The sequence below is a fragment of the Nyctereutes procyonoides genome, unplaced genomic scaffold, assembly GCF_905146905.1.
Source record: "Nyctereutes procyonoides isolate TBG_1078 unplaced genomic scaffold, NYPRO_anot_genome, whole genome shotgun sequence".
NCBI lineage: Eukaryota > Metazoa > Chordata > Mammalia > Carnivora > Canidae > Nyctereutes > Nyctereutes procyonoides.
In genome coordinates, this window is record NW_026575128.1 from 13,312,137 (window position 1) to 13,330,261 (window position 18,125).

General features: G+C 54.8%; 1 protein-coding gene across 1 annotated transcript; it reads right to left on the reverse strand.

The window, feature by feature from the left end:
• Positions 1 to 8,091: 8,091 nt before the first annotated feature.
• FOXE3 (forkhead box E3) lies at positions 8,092 to 10,971 on the reverse strand. Its single transcript, XM_055341482.1, has 2 exons — positions 10,853 to 10,971; positions 8,092 to 9,214 (listed from the first exon to the last, which is right to left on the reverse strand). Exons 1-2 carry the CDS (start codon positions 10,969 to 10,971, stop codon positions 8,092 to 8,094), a joined length of 1,242 nt encoding a protein of 413 aa, XP_055197457.1.
• Positions 10,972 to 18,125: the final 7,154 nt, after the last annotated feature.

Sequence of the window (18,125 nt, forward strand, 5' to 3'; positions counted from 1 at the left end):
CTCATTCTCCTCCACCCCTGGAACCTCAAGCCCCGCCAAAGCCCAGGGCGTCCAGCCCTAGCGAGGCTGCCCAATAAGGGACACAGGGTAGAAGAGCCTCACCCACCATCACAATGGCTTTAGCAGTTACAAAAGCCACATCACCCTGGCAGAGAGGGCAAGGCACATCTTCCCTCTTTCAGAAGAGACCGAGGCTGAGCTCAGAGCAGAGGCTTGAATTGGTGACCTGTGAGCCCCCTCATCCTGTTAGCACTCTGCATACTACATTGCCATCCACCTGTATTTGACTCCTCCGAGCAGGACCGTGTTGGATTCATCGGAGTCCTCAGCTGGGGAGGAACACACAATCCCAGAGCTTGGCAAGTGGTGGGAAATGCTAAGAAAGAAAAAGGAAAGGGTTGCCTGAGTGCTTGACCAGACCTCGGATTTCCTGACCTCAGCCCAGCAGGTTTTCTCTATTTCCCTCTCACAGAGTAGACCAATTCTTGGCAGCTGGGACTGCCTATCCCATTCCAAGCCTCCCTACAATGGGGCAGCTGCCAAGGGCTGCCAAGAAGGATGGAGGACCACAGGACATTGGGAGCACTTGACAGGCAAGGTGGTGAGGGCCAGTTTTCCTCTCCCACACCAAGCAGCTGGGTTCCTCTCTGGAGCAAGTGACTTGCAGCAACAGAAGCCACTCCCAGCTCAAAATAGTATCCAAGTGGATTCCCGGCAGGTGCCTACAGAGTGGGCAACAGGTGGCGCTCTTGTCTCCACAAAATTGGTGAGGGGAGGAGGAGAGAGGAGGGGAGTGGGGGGAACCGGGTCTGAGTGGGGGAGTCCAGAAGCAGAGGAAGTAGAAGACGGAAAGAAAGAGGAACTGAAAACTTGTCACCTGGCTTGGAAGGTGACCTTTCAAGATCAGGACTGTGGGGAGAGGGGGGATGGAATTTTGGGGGGCTTTTGAGGCAAGTTTCACTTCCTCTTCCTCAGGGGCAGAGGACTTTGAAGTCACGTGTACCAAGAGTCAAGTTCTGAGTCAGCAACTTTGCAACTTGACCTGGGTGAGTCACTTAATCTTTATGAGCCCCAATTTCATATCCTGTAAGTGGGAGCTGATAATTCTAATAATGTCACCCTGCATTCCAGGAATAAACTGTACTGGATCATGCCTTTTCTGTAATACACTACTAGGCTCAACTTGCTATTTCATCGAGGAACTTTGATTCTGCTTTCATATGTTGAGAATTGCTATATTTTGCATTCTCATCCCTTATCAGGCTTTGAAAACATAATTAAGGGACACCTGGGTGGCTCAGTGGTTTGGCTCAGGGCGTGATCCAGGGGTCCTGGGATCAAGTCCCACATCAGGCTCCTCACAGGGAATCTGCTTCTCCCTCTGCCTGTCTCTGCCTCTCTCTGTGCGTCTCTCATGAATAAATAAAATCTTTTTTAAAAAGAAAATGTAATTAAATAGATAGAATTGGAATGACTTCCATTTCTTCTGTGTTCTGGAACAATTTATATAATTAGGAAAAAAAAGGTTTCTTTATAGTTTGGAATTCACAGGCAAAATCAGTTAGCCTAAGTGCTCTCTGCTGGGAGCAATGGAGGAACAGTTTCTGACAGTGTTTTCTGTTTCTTCTGTACTATGGGTCTACCAAGATTAGTCACTCCTTAAATCAGTCAAGCCAGACCATGTTGTCTACCAATCAAAGGACCGCCCCTAGCTTTCAGAGTTGACACAAGGCTATGATTATGTGCAAAAGTTTGTAACCTCTGTGAAATAGGAAGATTTTAGCCAATGGCTAATTGTTTCTGTACCTTTGTATACCTATTTTCTACCATTGCCACTGCTACCTCCACCAAGCTACCGTCCTTCACTGCCTGGATACTGCAGTAGCCTTTGCACTGGTCTCCCAGATCTCCTCTAAGAGCATGCTTAGGGCTATGAAATTTCCTCTGAGCACAGCTTTGACTACATCCTATGGATTTTAATATGTACTATTCTCACCTTTATTAATTTATAGTCTGTAGTTTCAATTTTCCTCGAACCTGAAAGATAAGCATTTTTAAATTTTCAAGGGCTACATTCAAAATGTGGTCCAGGAACATATTCTTATACATCTAGGAATTTATGAACATTTTTGAATGTTGTGTTTTCATTTCAATAGTGATCTTATGTGGTATATTTATATATATATATATATATATATATATATATATATATATATATATATTAGCCCCATCAAAAAAATGAAATCTTGCCATTTGCAATGAGGTAGGTGGAACTAGAGGGTATTATGCTGAGTGAAATCACTCAATCAGTGAAAGACAATTACCATATGATCTCACTCATATGTGGAATTTAAGAAACAAAACAGAAGAGCATAGGTGAAGAGAGGAAAAAAATAAAAATAAATAAAAGATCCCTGTCCCAGAGAGGGAGACAACCCTTAAGAGACTCTTAATCATAGGAAACAAACTGAGGGTTGCTGGAGGGGAACGTGGGTGGGGGGATAGGGTAACTGAGTGATGGATGTTAAGGAAGGCAAGTGATGTAATGAGCCCTGGGTGTTGTGTAAGACTGATGAATCACTAACCTCTACCTCTGAAACCAATCATATATTATATGTTAATTAATTGAATTTAAATTAAAAAATTTTTAATGATAAGAAATCATTTAATTAAAAAATAGTGATCTTAAACACATTCATATAAGCATATAATGAACCACTTACATGACCTCCTGATATAAGTAACAGAGGCCTGATATTTAGAGTCTTCGTTTACATATTGTCAAGTAGTACTTTAATCTTGAGATAAAGCAAAAAACAATGTAGATTTTATAAGTAAATGCTGTATTGGGGCCAGTTGGTGGCATGGCCTGCCATGTGAAGGAGTACTTGCACTTCACTGAAAAGAAAACAGTAGGAAGGGCATCTGGGTGACTTTGTTAAGCATCCAACTCTTGATCTCAGCTCAGGTCTTTTTTTTTCTTTTTTTGTATTATTATTATTATTTTTTGGAGTTCGATTTGCCAACATATAGCATAACACCCAGTGCTCATCCTGTCAAGTGCCCCCTCAGTGCCCGTCACCCAGTCACCCCGTCTCCCCGCCCACCTCCCTTTCCACTACCCCTTGTTCATTTCCCAGAGTTAGGAGTCTGTCATGTTCTTTCTCCCTCTCTGATATTTCCCACTCATTTTCTCTCCTTTCCCCTTTAATCCCTTTCACTATTTTTTATATTCCCCATATGAATGAAACCATAGAATGTTTGTCAGCTCAGGTCTTGATCTCAGAGTCATGAGTTCAAGCCCTGCATTGGGGGAAAAAGAGGAAAACGATGGTGGATGAATTTAGTCATCACAGCTCAAGGCACCAAATCCAAAAGACCTGTGATGGAGCAGGCAAGGCCACATTTATGGGGCAAGTGATTTATTTAGTTTCAGCAAAATTATATCTTCTTTTACATTTGATTAATGTTATGAATATGAGTTTTTATTTTGTAGGTCTATTTGAGTTGAATTTGTGAATAAATTTTTGTTTTACAGTTGCATAAGAGATATAAGTCTAAGGATTTTATGCCTGCACATACTAAATGACATTATAACAAAAAGTTAAGGTCAGGGCTGGGAGTCCACAGAATTTTTCTGTTTAAAAGAAGACACTGTAGCCTGTATCTTGCAAAATCCTCCCCAACCTCATCTCCCGGAGAGGTACTTCACATGGGCTTAAAACCAACCTCGTCCCTAATAGTAAAGGGTTTTCTATGTTGTGCATTTTTTCCTCTGCCTTCCCAAGTGAAGCCCACAGGCCTGAAAAATTGCCCAAAGCAGCCTCTCTGTTGATCTGCTTACCTGTGTGCCTTCCAAGGATGTCACTTTCCTATGTACTCAATTTTCCCTGTGGCGGGGTGATGGTAGCCACTTTCTTGAACTGAGTCCGACAGACCTTCTAAGCAACTCAGCACCATTCTGGGCCCAGAGCCATCCTTCCAGTGTTCCAAGTTCCCTTAAGTCTGGAGGCAGCCTCCTCAGCTCACCTATACATTCCCACAAGGAACTCAGAACTGTCACCTGCCTCAATCCTCCTGCAAAAACATGCACCCCCCTCATTTCCATAACTCTGAGCCACCTTCCCAGCCTTCCCATACACCGTGCATACTCAATCCATATAACCATGTCTCAGTCCCCTCTTCCTCAACCCCCCAGGAAATAAGTCTACAAAGGTACAGCTTTGACCTAAAAATTTCATTGTCAAAGTGTACATTTAGTTTCCCATACTAAAATCATCACCTTAATTTCAGATGCGCAAAATTCCCCCCTAAATTTTGGTCTACCAAAATATCAAAATTCTTAGGGCACTCTGACATAGAGCATATCCTCTGAGGGCATAAACAGTCTCCAATCTGATTCTGCATTGGCCTAGGAGGCTACTAGCATGGGGCCCGGCGCATAGCAAGTGCTTGATGCTGTTGAATAAAGGAAGATTCAAGAGGTATTAAAAAAAATAGTCTCGGGGCACCAGGGTGGCTCAGCGTCTGCCTTTGGCTCAGGGTGTGATCCCAGGATCCTGGGATCGAGTCCCACATCAGGCTTCTCTCAGCCTGCTTCTCCCTCTGTCTCTGCCTCTCTCTTGGTGTCTCTCATGAATAAATAAAATCTTTTTTAAAAAAATAAAGTCTGATTTTCCAGTTCGGCAGCGACCTTTCTACTGTTTCTGTACAGACATTTCCCGCCTGGTCCTCAGAGTTCCAAGATCCCAGGGTCAGAGATCTGCAGGGCTGTGGCAAGAATGGAAATCAGAGCTCACAAGGTGCTTTCTGACTTCAACAGCCTGAGAAGGGTTCTCCCCTGCCCTGGAAAGTGCTTGGGTTTGGAAGGATTTTACCAAGAGGTGCTCTGAGGCAGGAGGAGGGGCTGTAACACTATGTGGAACGGAAGGAAGTTTACATTTTGATGTTTGTGGTGCTCTACTTCTTAGAAAACAGACAAGCTTGGGGGCCCTGGGTGGCTCAGTGGTTTGGTGCCTGCCTTTGGCCCAGGGCATGATCCTGGAGTCCTGGGATCGAGTCCCACATCAGGATCCCTGCATGGAGCCTGCTTCTCTCTCTCTCTCTCTCTCTCTCTCTCTAGCTCTCTCTCTGCCTCTCTCTCTCTGTCTCTCATGAATGAAGTCTTTTTTTAAAAAAAGAGTAAAATAAATGAAAGAAAAAGAAAGAAGAAAAGAGAAAGAAAGAAAAGGGAGGGAGGGAGGGAGGGAGGGAGGGAGGGAGGGAGGGAGAGGGAAAACAGACGAGCTGGATATTTGCTGCCTCTTGGGCTCCAAGAGGGGCAATTCTCATCCGATAAGTGGGGAAATAGCCTCTACCTCCATCTCTTTTGCCTCTTTTGCCAGTCACTGCAGGGACTGCAAGTGGGAAAGACCAAGAAGGTGCCAAAGGACTGTCAACCCAGTCATTATTCAGTAAGTCAGGCCCAACATTAGACACCAGAGAGTCGTCAGCATATTAAGTGAAGGGCTGCTACGCTTCAGGCAAGTTAGCTCTGACTCTTGCTCAGAGGGGTTAAGCACTGCAGGAGGGTGTCTCCTCAGGGCATTTCATACCAGACTGTACCCAATGTTGTACCACCAAAGAGGCCCTTCCCTGCCTTCTCACATTTCCTGCCCTTTCTCTGCTATAAGCTGCTGAGTCTCCGCCCTCACCCTCCAGCACCACTAAAGAACTTTAAATTTTTGTAACCAATAGAGGTGCTCTAGGTACATCCAACATGGAAATCACGTTCACCCTGGACTCAAGACACACGATCCCCTTCCCTGACACCCAATCCAGGCCCCACTAGATTGGCAGTCCTGAGGTAGGAGAGCTTGGAAGAGCCTGATGCTTAGCATTTGGGTCAGCACTAGGGAGCAGGACAGGGTCAAAGGCCAACCCCCTGGAGCTGCACCCTCGGAGTCTCTCTTCGGTGCTGCCCTGTCCGTGGTGCTGGGGACAGTCAGTAAGCGGCTCAGGGTCCCTCTGCCTCAGCTCAGATCTAGCAAGGTGGATAAAACGGGGCGTGGATGAGGATGCAGAGTCCAGCTCCAGAAGTCCAGTGGGGAAACGTGTGGTTCATGGCACCCCTTCCTTCAAGCAGGGAGCTTTAGCCTTTTAAATTGAGCCCCCAGCCTTGGCTTTCCAAAGCCAAAGCCTTTCTTTCAGAGTACTGTGCATACTGAGCACCTGGCAACGCCTTTAAAATGCAGAATCTGGGGGAATCCCTGGGTGGCGCAGCAGTTTGGCGCCTGCCTTTGGCTCAGGGCGCGATCCTGGAGACCCGGGATCGAATCCCACGTCGGGCTCCCGGTGCATGGAGCCTGCTTCTCCCTCTGCCTGTGTCTCTGCCTCTCTCTCTCTCTCTCTGTGACTATCATAAATAAAATTAAAAATAAAAAAATAAAAAAAATGCAGAATCTGATGACTGGGCGGGCCTGAGATGCAGTCAGATATTGTGCACCTCTAACAAGCTCCAGGGTGATGCTGGAGGTCTGTGGGCCACAGTTTGAATATAAAGCTCTAGAGCCCTTATCTCATTTCTCTGAGGACTGATTGGTCATGTCTCGTCCCCACCCATCCAGAAGTGCCTGATAGTTCACTAAGTACTTGTCAGAGGAGTGGTCAGTGCCCCCTTATCCATGGGAGCTGGGAACAATCTCACACAGCAGACCTCTAGCCAGATACAATCCTGTGCACACGCCGTCTCATCTCTGCGGCTCCGGGATGCAGCAGGTGGTGGCATTTTACTAGGCCCACTATGTGCACAGCTGTGGCTTAATCACATCCTAGTCCTACTCCGTGAACCTCTGCCTGATAGCTGACAAGGGGCTCACCCCCTGGCAACCCGAGAGCCTGCACCGCGCCCATCTCGTCTCCCCAGATCACTCCCCAAGTCACCAGCCAGCACACGGAGCCCAGAGGAAAGTTTCTTTCTTTTTAATCAAACCAGCTTTAATTAAAAAAATAATGACCCAATAAGTCCTACGTTTTCCAGATGGCGGGGCAGGCCGCTAGCCCCGACTTCAGTCAGGCGTCCCTGGTACCGCTGGTCTCGGAGATCTCGAAGACCCGTCCTCCGGGGCTGCAAGGGCGCAGCCAGGCGCGTCTGTGCGGAAGCGGCGCGCTCTCCCAGTAAGGAAGGTGGGGGTGGCGGCGAACTTGGGGGAAACGGAGGGAAGGCAGCCAGGGAGTCGAGAACCCGGGAGTCTGACCTCTAACGTGTGGTGAAAACACACAGAGAGAAGGCGGACGAAGTTAAGAGCCGGGCGAGGCGGCGGCTGGGGAGCGAAGGTCTGGCTTCCGAAGGGCGGGGGGCTCACCCGAAGCTGGGGCGGGAGAGAGCCGGCGGGCAGCGGGGCCGAGACGGTGCAGGGGGGGGCTTCCCGGGGTGGGGGGGCTCACAGGCGGCGGGAGCGCGCGGGGAGGCCGCAGAGCTCACAGGTAGCGCTCCAGCCCCGGCGCATAGGCGACAGGTGCGCGCGGGGTGGCCTGGGCGGGCGGCCGCGGGGCTCACAGGTAGCACTCGAGCCCGCGCGCGTAGGCGGCAGGTGCGCGCGGGGCGGCCGGTGCGCGGGGGGCGGAGCGGCCGGGGCGGCAGGTGCGCGCGGGGCGAAAGGTGCGCGCGGGGCGGGCGGCCGCAGAGCTCACAGGTAGCGCTCGAGCCCGGGCGCGTAGGCGGCAGGTGCGCGCGGAGCGGCCGGGGCGGTCGGTGCGCGCGGGGCTCACAGGTAGCGCTCGAGCCCGCGCGCGCGTAGGCGGCAGGTGTGCGGGGGGCGGTCGGTGCGCGGGGGGCGGAGCGGCCGGGGCGGCAGGTGCGCGCGGGGCGAAAGGTGCGCGCGGGGCAGGCGGCCGCAGAGCTCACAGGTAGCGCTCGAGCCCGGGCGTGTAGGGGGCAGGTGCGCGGGGGGGGGGGCGGAGCGGCCGGGGCGGCAGGTGCGCGCGGGGCGGGCGGCCGCAGAGCTCACAGGTAGCGCTCGAGCCCGGGCGTGTAGGGGGCAGGTGCGCGGGGGGGGGGGGGGGCGGAGCGGCCGGGGCGGCAGGTGCGCGCGGGGCGGGCGGCCGCAGAGCTCACAGGTAGCGCTCGAGCCCGGGCGCGTAGGCCGGCTGCCTCAGGTAGGCGTCCCCGGGGCCGAGCGGGCCGAGCGCGGCGGCGGGCCCGGCCAGCGCCAGCAGGGGCTCGGCGGGCAGCGGGCCGGGGCCGGGGCCGGGGCCGGGGCGCGGCGCGGGCAGCCCCAGGCGCTCGGGGCCCGGCGGGTAGAGCGGCGGGGAGGCGGCGGCCGCGCAGGGCGGGAAGGCGGCGTCGGGCGCGGCGCAGCAGGGCGGCTCGGGGGCGCCCAGCCCCGCCAGCTCGGGCGGCAGGCTCACCAGGCTGTCGACGCTGAAGAGGCGCGCGGGCGGGGGCGCGGGCGCGGGCGCGGGCGGGGGCGGGGGCGCGAGCAGCGGGGGCGGGGGCGCGGGCGCGGGCGGGGGCGCGGGCGCGCAGGGGCAGGGGCAGGGGCAGGGCGGCGGGCCGGCGGCGGGCGCGGGCAGGTCGGCGCGCTTGAAGCGCTTGCGGCGCCGCAGGAAGCTGCCGTTGTCGAACATGTCGGCGGCCGCGGGGTCCAGCGTCCAGTAGTTGCCCTTGCCCGGGTTGCCCGGCTCGCGCGGCACCTTGACGAAGCAGTCGTTGAGCGTCAGGTTGTGGCGGATGCTGTTCTGCCACTTGCGCGGGCTGTCGCGGTAGAAGGCGAAGCGCTCGGTGATGAAGCGGTAGATGGCGGCCAGCGTGAGGCGGCGGCCCGGGGCGTGCGCCAGGGCCATGGCGATGAGCGCGATGTACGAGTAGGGCGGCTTCCCGCGCTGCAGGGGCCGCCGCCGCCGCCGCCCCGGGCCGGGCCCCGGCTCCCCGCGCGCCGCGCCCGCCCCCGCGCCCGCCCCCGCGCCCGCCCCCGCGGGCTCCGGCCCCGGCTCGGCCCCGGCCAGCGGCGACGGCGGCGGCCCCGACGGCGCCACCGAGGGCAGGGCCGGGAAGCCCGGGAAAGCGGCGGGCGGCTCCATGGCGCTGCGCCGGGCCTCGGTCCCCCGGACGGCCGCCCTGCCCGCGCGGCTCGGGTCCGCCTTATATGGCCGCGGCCCCCGCCCCGCCCCCGGGCCGGGCCCCGAGCCGCCCCCCGAGCCGCCCCCCGAGCCGCCCCCCGCTTCCCCGGCGCCCCTACTAACTAGGCGCACAGTCCGCGCCACCTACACGTCGCCCCTCCCTCGGTCTCTCCCTCAGTCCTTCCAGACCCAGCCTCATCCCCTCCCCACCCTCGTTGGGTCGGGCCCCCTGCCGCCTCCCCCTCAACCCCCTCCTGTTTCGGTCAGTGCTAATCACAAATCCGCCCACGCCGCAGCCGTGTACTCTTTGGGGACCCCACCCCATTATGCTCCTCCGGGCCCTGTCCCCTCCATCACTCTCTCCTAGCCTCCCCCAGGCCATTCCCACCCCAGCTGGGGCACAGATGAGAGCCACCTAGGACCACCCTGCCAGGCTTGGGGGGGAGGGGGGTCCTGACACCATGCTGGCCTTGGACATCAAGAGGGTAGCGTAGGAGGAATGGCAGAGCCGGAAGGCCAGCTCTGTCTCAGGAGAGGATGTTTGGTGGCTCAGGGTCGCCAGCTCCTCTCTCTGTTATCTCCCACTCAACCCTGCCCTGCCCAAGCCATTTGTAAGCATCCCCAGATGCTTGAAAAAACAGAACCCTAAAAAGTGATCCAACTGGCCTATTTGAGAACCACGGGACTGGCTGCTTGAAAATCCAGGGCCTCCAGAAACTCTGTAACTTGCAGTTGCCTTTCAGCTGCCTCCTCTCCGTGCCCCTTCTGTTCTAGAGAAAGGGCTCCCCTTTCATTGCACACACACTCTCTCTCTCTCCCCCCCCCACCCCGCCCCCAGCATACACACTGTGGAGATGCACAAAACACAGGCCTACACAACCCAAAGTTCCAAGGACCAGTTGCTGGGTCAGAGAGAGCCCCCCAAGTGCTTCCACAGCCCAGAAGTCTGACAAAACTGCTTACTGACCCAGAAATGCCATTCACATCCCACGGGGGTGGAGGTGGAGGTGTCTTAGCAGTTTTTTATTAAAAATTCACTCTGGGAAACACCACCTACCACCACCATCTAGAGGTCATCATGTCTCCCTGAGCTTATTTCAGGAAATCTCTCCAAGGTGACAGGAGAGCCAGCCATCGCTGGAAGGGAACCAAAGGGTGAAAAAGGCTTGCCTTAAAGAGGCTGGTCTTGGGGGACAGGCAAGATCAAGGAAGCAGGGCTGGGGCAGGTGAGGCAAGCAAAGTGCCCACGGCCTAAATTTAAGGGGGCACTCACCCTCGGGGTGGTGCAAGTGCAGGACTGGCACCTGAGAGCCAGGGCCTTCTTAAATTGGGGCTCTAGATGCCTCATCCCAGTTGGCCCTGATGTGGAGAGCAGTGGGGTACAAATAACCAAAGCTAGCTAAGCAGGCCTGTGGCCTAGGGCTTCCAGATCCAGAGGGGAAACTCAAGGCCCCCACTCTCCAGCTCCATAACGTGACAGCCACCATTACTGAGTGTTTCATTGGTGGCAAACGCATCACACTCATTATCTCACTTCAGTGCAAACACTTTGTGAGGTCGGCGCTGTTACAATCTCTGTTTCGCAGAGAAGGAAACTAGGGCTTGGGGAGGCTAAGGGACCTACCGGACTTTGCACAGCTAGTAGGTAGCAGGGCTAAAATTAACCCGAGTCCGGAGCACCAGCACCATGACCCTGAAGTCATCCAGGTCTCAATAACTTTGGCTGCAGAGCTGATGCCGGGCCGCTCCTGACCTCCAGGTCAGCATATCCAGCGTCCACTGGACATCAGCCTCAACCCAGTGCGCCCCCAACCCCATCTCAGCAAATGGGCCCTTGCCCTCGCCACCCAGCGCAGAAACAATGACCCTCATCTTGGGCTCCTCCTTCCCCCATCACTCCCTCCATCCCAGGACCTGCGAGTCCTGTCGGTGCCCCGGGACCCTCAGTCCACCCCTCCTTCGGTCTCCTGGCCTCAGTTCAGCCCACGTCACTCACTGAGTACTTCCACGCCAGGCCCTCTGCCAACGCTCAGGGAAGACGGAGATGAAGAGACTCTTGATCTGCTGGGGAGATGGACACACATTTACAACTATGAGAGAGGTGGGCAGAGAGGGCTGTAGAAGCAGAGGGGAAGGGGGAGGTGACGCTCAGCGACCGAGAGATGACCCCTCAACCCTACCGCCGTGAGGATCAGCCTGGTTTGCCAGTTACCCCCTCTGTGCCCTCTCCACGCTGTGTTCTACTGCCCCCAGCACAGGCCAGTTGCTCATTGGAGCCTCAGTTTCCTCACCTGCCAAATGGGGGCAATAATGAGCCCTGTCCATAGTGTTAACAAGACTCAGATGAGATCACGTATGAAAGGTCCCTGGCCCCCAATGGCACTTGGTGACAGGGGATTTTTTTTCCTGCTCCCCAGTTGGCATTTCCAGTATTAAGCCAGGAAGGGAAGGAGAGCTGCAGCCCGACAACTGATTTCAGAGCCCACATATTCTCAACCGGGTGCAGCAGAATCCTGCAGCTGGACTCAGGCACAGAACCAGAGCCACAGTCTTTCTCAGACTTGGGGTTGGAGGCCCTCTGAGGCCCTACCACAGCCTCTGTCTCACACCTACAGCTTTGGTGTGGGGCTCAGGGTATGGAGAGTGGCTCTTATTACCTCCCACGGCTGGCTGCAATTTTTTTGTACCTTCACTTTGCCAATCCATGTGTAGAGCCTGGGACATAGTATATGTTCAATAAATGATACTGAATGTGCACTTGGCTAGGCTAGTCCTGGGGAGGGTGGGGGCAGGGAATGGGGCCAAAGGGGTGAGAACCCAGACTTTTCCAGTTCTCTGTGCCTGCCTGGCCCCCTCCATTGGGCCTGCTTCCCGGAGCCGGTGTCAGGGGGTGGCCCAAGGGCTAATCCGTGTTTTCAGCGTGGCTGGGCCCTCTTTTCACAGGCCCTGGGCCGGACGGGATGCGGCTGAGCATCCGGGCATAAGATGGCCAGTGAAGGCGGCCCCTTTCTCATGGGCCTGGATTCCAGGCGGCCCAGCGTCTGAGTGGAGCCCCTGGGGCGGGAGGAACACAGTGGCTGGGCTGGGCAGTCCTTTGTCTGACCATGCTGGGTGGATATTCAGGCTGGCAGGAGGGATTAATGGCCAGGGATTGGCCCTGGGGCCGGCCTTCCCACTGCCCTTTGGAGGCCAAAGGCCCAGGTCAGGGCACACAGCGTTGATGGCTCCCTAGATAGGAATGGAAATTCCCACCCTGTCCAAAGCTGTTAGCATCAGCCCCCAAGGCTCCCTGCCCCCAGCCCCACACCTACAGAGGCACGGAGAGCCAAGATGGGCTTCGAGGCAAGGAGCAGAGGGTGGGGGCCAGGCCTTCCTAGCCACTCCGAGAATCCTTTCAGGTCCTTGCCCTGAGAGTCGCAGCCCCTCAAGGAGGGCCCATGATTGCCACTCCAGAGCTCTGGAGAGGAAGAGCTATGCTAAGCCAGCGAGAATCCAAGGGGCCAGCCTCAGCTGTCACCAGGCCTCAAAAGACTTCCTGGAATATTCCTCAAATACCCCTAGAGACCACTCTAAGGTCATTTATTCCTTAAGCCCTTCGTCACAGCCACCACAGATCCCATAGCCCAGAGGGTGTAGAGGGGCTCAGGGACCGAAGAAGCTCTCAGGGACACCCCCCCACCCCAACCACCCCAGGTTTCTGAGGGTTGCCACAGGGCCTCTTCCCTCTTCCCCCCAAGGCTAGTGCTGCCCAGAATACTGCTCCTTCTCCTCAGGAGCCTGGGACAGGGGCTTTCAGCCTGACTAGGGGTATTTGGGCCCCCATCCTGGTGTGGCCTTTTCTAGCCAGGCTGCTCCTGAACTAGTTACTGAAGGCAGCAGCCCCAGCCTGACCCCTGTGTGGTGCCCTCTGGGCCAGGGGCCCGAGCCAGGCTCAGGAAAGGGAAAAAAGTCAGGCCTGACTCTGGGGAGAGCAGCAGAGAACAACCCAAGAGGAGGAGGCCCGTCTTTGTGATTCTTCAACTTTCCAGCACTTCTATTCAGTGAATCCCAGGGGTCTGTGTCCAGGTGGCCTCGGGTGCTGGGTGGCTGCTGAGTCAGAGTGCTCTCTGCCTTCACGAGTGCTCCCCGTGCACAGTGGTCGTTGTGTGATGTGGGCCTAGAAGGGACAGTAGGGGCACAGAAGGGGGACCTCACCCAGGTTGGCAAAGCCAGGGAAGCTTCCTGGAGGGGGCAGAGCTCCAGCAGCCCAGATTGGCAGTCCCCTGGCTGGATTAGGGCTCATTCTGTGCACCTGTCCTGTCACTGCACTTACCCTATCGACTCTCCGTGGATGTGTCTCCCACACTAGACTGTATGCACTGAGGGCAGGTACACGTCTCCCTCACCCTGGGATCCCTGGCATAAGCTAATGGTCCATAGATATGTACTGCTTGGCTGGAAGGACAGTTGAGTACCGGAACAAGCGAACTGAAGGTACAGAGATCAGAAAGCAAGAGGATGTGGCCCACTCTGGGAAGTCCGAGACCTGCCATATTTTTCCATCGAGAACTGCATGAGCAAATATATGTGACATTCTTAGGACACTGCCCTGCACACCTCCATGTTGTATGTCGGCTATTGTTTGTGGTTGTTGCTGTTACTGTTATTGCTCACTGTGGCTAATAGAAGGTGCCAAGGGATGGAGACAGAGAAGGTAGACGGGGTCAGAGTGTAGATGACTTTATTTGCCAGTCTAAGGAGCTCAGATCTTTTGAGACAACAGGTAGCCCTTGAAAGTTTTTCAGCAGAGAAGTGACACAGTCAGATCCCTTGTTGAGATCAGTGTGACTGCAGAGACTACAGAGAGAAGAGGCTGGGGGCTGACACCAGAGGGGACGCTGAGCTGACAGTGAGGTATGAACCAAGGCTCTGGCTCTGGGGGAGCATCGTTCTCCTCGTTCCCGTTCCCTCTAGACCAGGATGGAGAGGGACCCTCCAGCCATCCGTCTCAGAGGTTTAAACGTCACTGCCACGTGGTGCAGGAATTGGCCATCATCCCGTCCATCCCTGTGCGCCCCTCCCTCTCCTCCTCCGACCACCTCCACTCACCCAGACCCGTCAGTTCTCAGAAACCTCTCTCAGATCCGTGCTCTGCTCTCGTCCCTCCATCCTGGTCGTCGTCGTTCAGGCCAATACCAGTTCTCACCGTGCCCAGTAGCCTCCTGGCTGCTCTCCCAACTTCCCCCTCTGATTCCACCTCTACTCAGCAGCTATCGCGATGCCCCCTCTGCAGCATCTTCAGCCCCTCCCCCCCTCGCTGCCCTCGGGAGTCCGTGCCCCGCTGCCTCACCAGCCCCCCTGCCTGCTCCCCTCGATGCACACACATTCTATCCAGAGCCGCTTTCAGCCCAGTGCCAGGTCCTCTCCACTCTGAGCCTTTGCTAACGGAAAGGAGCACAGCCCACTTGGCCAGCTTTATTTATTTTTTTTTAAGATTTTATTTATTTCTTCAGAGAGAAAGAGAGAGAGAAGTAGAAACACAGGCAGAGGGAGAAGCAGGCTCCATGCTGGGAGCCTGACATGGGACTTGATCCCGGGTCTCCGGGATCACACCCTGCACTGAAGGTGGCACTAAACCGCTGAGCCACCAGGGCTGCCCTTGGCCAGCTTTAGATACAAATACAGACCCCTTTATTTTTCTAGCCAGCCCCTCCATCTCCTAAGATCTTTTTTTTTTAAGATTTATTTATTTATTTATTTATTTATTTATTTATTTATTTATTTATTTATATGATAGACACAGAGAGAGAGGAAGAGACACAGGCAGAGGGAGAAGCAGGCTCCATGCCGGGAGCCCAATGCGGGACTCGATCCTGGGACTCCAGGATCGCGCCCTGGGCCAAAGGCAGGCGCCAAACCGCTGAGCCCCCCAGGGATCCCCTCCTAAGATCTTTACAAGCAGGACATCCCATCCTTCCCTCTGAGGCTCCCTCTGCCCAGCCCGTGGATGGTGTACTCCTTGTCTGTCGAGTACCGCTCACACAGATAACCGCTTTACCCGCTGGAACACAGTTCCCTGTTTCCCCTCCGTCTCCCTTCCCCAGGCAGAAGGGCCACTGGCCCGACCCCCCCCAGAGAGACCGGAGCCCATGCTCTGTGTCTCCCTCCGTCTGTGCCCAGCTCCTCCTCGGACCCTGTGCCAGGCTGCAGGCCGCACAGCCCGGTGAGCACTGGTGAGGGACTGAGTCCCTGGCTGAACGAATGAATGATGAATGAACAAACACGTGTCTGGAAAGGCAAAAGATCCCCGTGCCTGGTTTCCAGCTAGGGATCTGCCTCCTGCCTCTACCGCCTCTCTGCTCAGCTCTGCAGCCCTGGCCCCAGACCCCCCACGTGGTCCCTGCCTCTGCAGGGTCCAGACTCGGTTCAGGCTGAGACTCAGACAATGTTGGCTCAGCCCTGAGGGTGTAATTCCAGCCGCTCCTAAACCACGCCCCCGGCATCTGAAGTATGTCCCCTGTCATTTTGGGCTGTCAGCGTTCTGTGTTCTGCCTTCGACCTTGTCCCCCCACCCTAGGCGATCTCAGGGCTCACAGGCCTCCCTGCTTCTCATTTCCAGGGACACCGAAGGGGACCGGTGCTGTCGGCCAGGCTGTCTAAGCCAAAGGAGCCCAGACGGGAGAAGAGTGAGTCTGAATTCACCATAATTGCCATGTGACCCTGAGCGAGAGGTACAACTGTATGGCCCATGCCAGACACACAAGCCCCCAGTGCCCAAGGAGCTCTGTGATGGTCCAGGCCAGTGTTCCCAGCCTGCGGGCCCCCTCGCTCAAGGAAGGCATCTGGAAACCACGTGGCACACAGTGCTGTCTGTAAAGAAGACAATGTGTCTCACACACAAGTATGAAGGCTTTCCAAACGGACTTCGATGCTGCCGCGACACCTGCATTTTGAAGCTTTGCATCGGTGGATTCTGAAAGCATAATTGCTATTATATAGAGGCACTGAGAGGTATTTTGAATCCCAATTCTTAAACTATTGCTTTAGTCCACAGTATGCCTTCTCTACACTTTTGGATATTAAGGTCCAGACAGAGGAGAGATGCACCAAAAGTCCCAGAACAGGTCAGTACAAAGCCAGAAATGAAGCCTAGGACCCTGACTGGTCCCCCTGCCCCCACCCCCAGCTCCTCTGCACTTATTCAAGTGTTTATTAAGCACCTGCCTTGTGGTGGGCTCTATGCCAGGCACCAGGAGCCAGTGATGACAACCCAGTGCTCTCCTCGCAGGGGCTGACGTTGTCTGGGAGGTGAGTAGGCATGAGGCAAGGAGAGGACACAGTGAACAAACATTTGGTCAGACTCCCTAAAGAAGCCAATGAAGGACTGGAATCAGGAAATGATGTGATAGGGCGCCTGGGTTCAGTGGCTGCCTTTGGCTCAGGTCATTATCCTGGAGTCCCAGGATTGAGCCCCACTTCAAGCCCCCCATCTAGCCCTGCATTGGGCTCCCTGCTCAGTGGGGAGCCTGCTTCTCCCTCTGCCTCTCGTCCTGCTTATGCTTTCTCTGTCTCTCTCTCTTCAAATAAATGAATAATATCTTTAAAAAAAGAAAAAAGGAAGTGATGTGATACGATCCCTGTTGTATAACAACCGCTGCATTTACACGTAGATGATGGACTGGAAGTATTTCATCATTTAGGATGCTTTTGGCCTCAAGTAACAGAAAACATCAACTCAAAGTGATTTAAGCTGGAAGGAAATATATTTGCTCCCTAACAAGAAGGTCAGAAGGAGGATGCAGTTAGCACTCTGGCTCCCCTTTTCTGTGATTCTCTGGGCTCCGCTGTCCCTCATGGGTAGGCTTCATCTTCAGGCTGGCGACAAAATAATCACAACACCCAGAACACTGAGTTGCAGGCATCCAGAAGAAGAGAGGTTGTCTGTCTCTTTTTTTGCACAGCCCCTTGCTCCCACCCCGTTGTCTCCTCAGCTCTCATTGGCCAGAAGTGGATCACTTCCCATCCCTAAACAATCTCTGGCAGGGAGGAATAAATTACAGGTTTGACCAAGACTGATCAGAACTTACCTACTCCCAGAACTGGGGATGGCTCACTTGCCCATGAAACGAGTTGCTACATGAAAGAGTAGATACTGGGGGAAAAAAACGAGTTCCCCAGGGAAGGAGCAAGAGAAGTCCTCAACAAGTTCTGCTGCCGGGAGAGAAGAGAGAAGCGTGGAAGCCCAGACTGCAGCTGCTGAACAGAGGAGCTCCTACAGTGCACTCACCCCTCTGCCTGGTGTAAAACGCACATGTGTGTCTGCCTCCCCACTTGGCTCTCAGCTCCTGGAGGGCAAGGCCTGGGACTTGTGCTCTTGTGGATCTGGGCACAGGAGTCCCCAAAGAGGAAGGGGAGGAGGACGAGTGTATTTCCACAGTAGGAAGCATGGGCTCCCTTCTGAGAAGTGTCCCAAGCAGTGAGCAGGGAATGACACCCAGTGGAAGGTCATCTAGCTGGGTGACCTGGGGCAGTCATCTGGACCTCCTTGAGCCTCAGTTTCTCCTTTAGAGAACTCTCCCAGAGGATGTTCTTATTCTTCAGCAACATCCACCTCCCCACAAAATATTCAGTTGGATGAGCCTGGGGGAGGGTGGTGAATGGGGAGGAGGAAGATGAGGGACCAGAGGGAGCCATGGGCAGGTAGAAAGACAAGTGAGCTCTGATCAGCCTGTGGCATTAGGTGCATCTCATCCCAGCTCTGCTTTCCATGACGTGTTGGCAGTTTGAAATTGGCCACAACAGAAGGTTTTACACCACAGAAATGGGCAAATGCCACAAATCAGAACCTAACCATCCCCCCACCCCAACCACCACCCAGAGCCAGCTGTTAAACATTCACGAGCCCACCATATGGCAAGTCTCCAGTGATTGAAATAATAAAGCTCAGACAAGACTGACATGCTCTTTTGTGGCTGTCGGGAGACCCCAGGGAGGGAGGGCTTCTAGGGAGAGGAGGAGCAGGCATTTACCTGTGCTTTCTCTGTAGC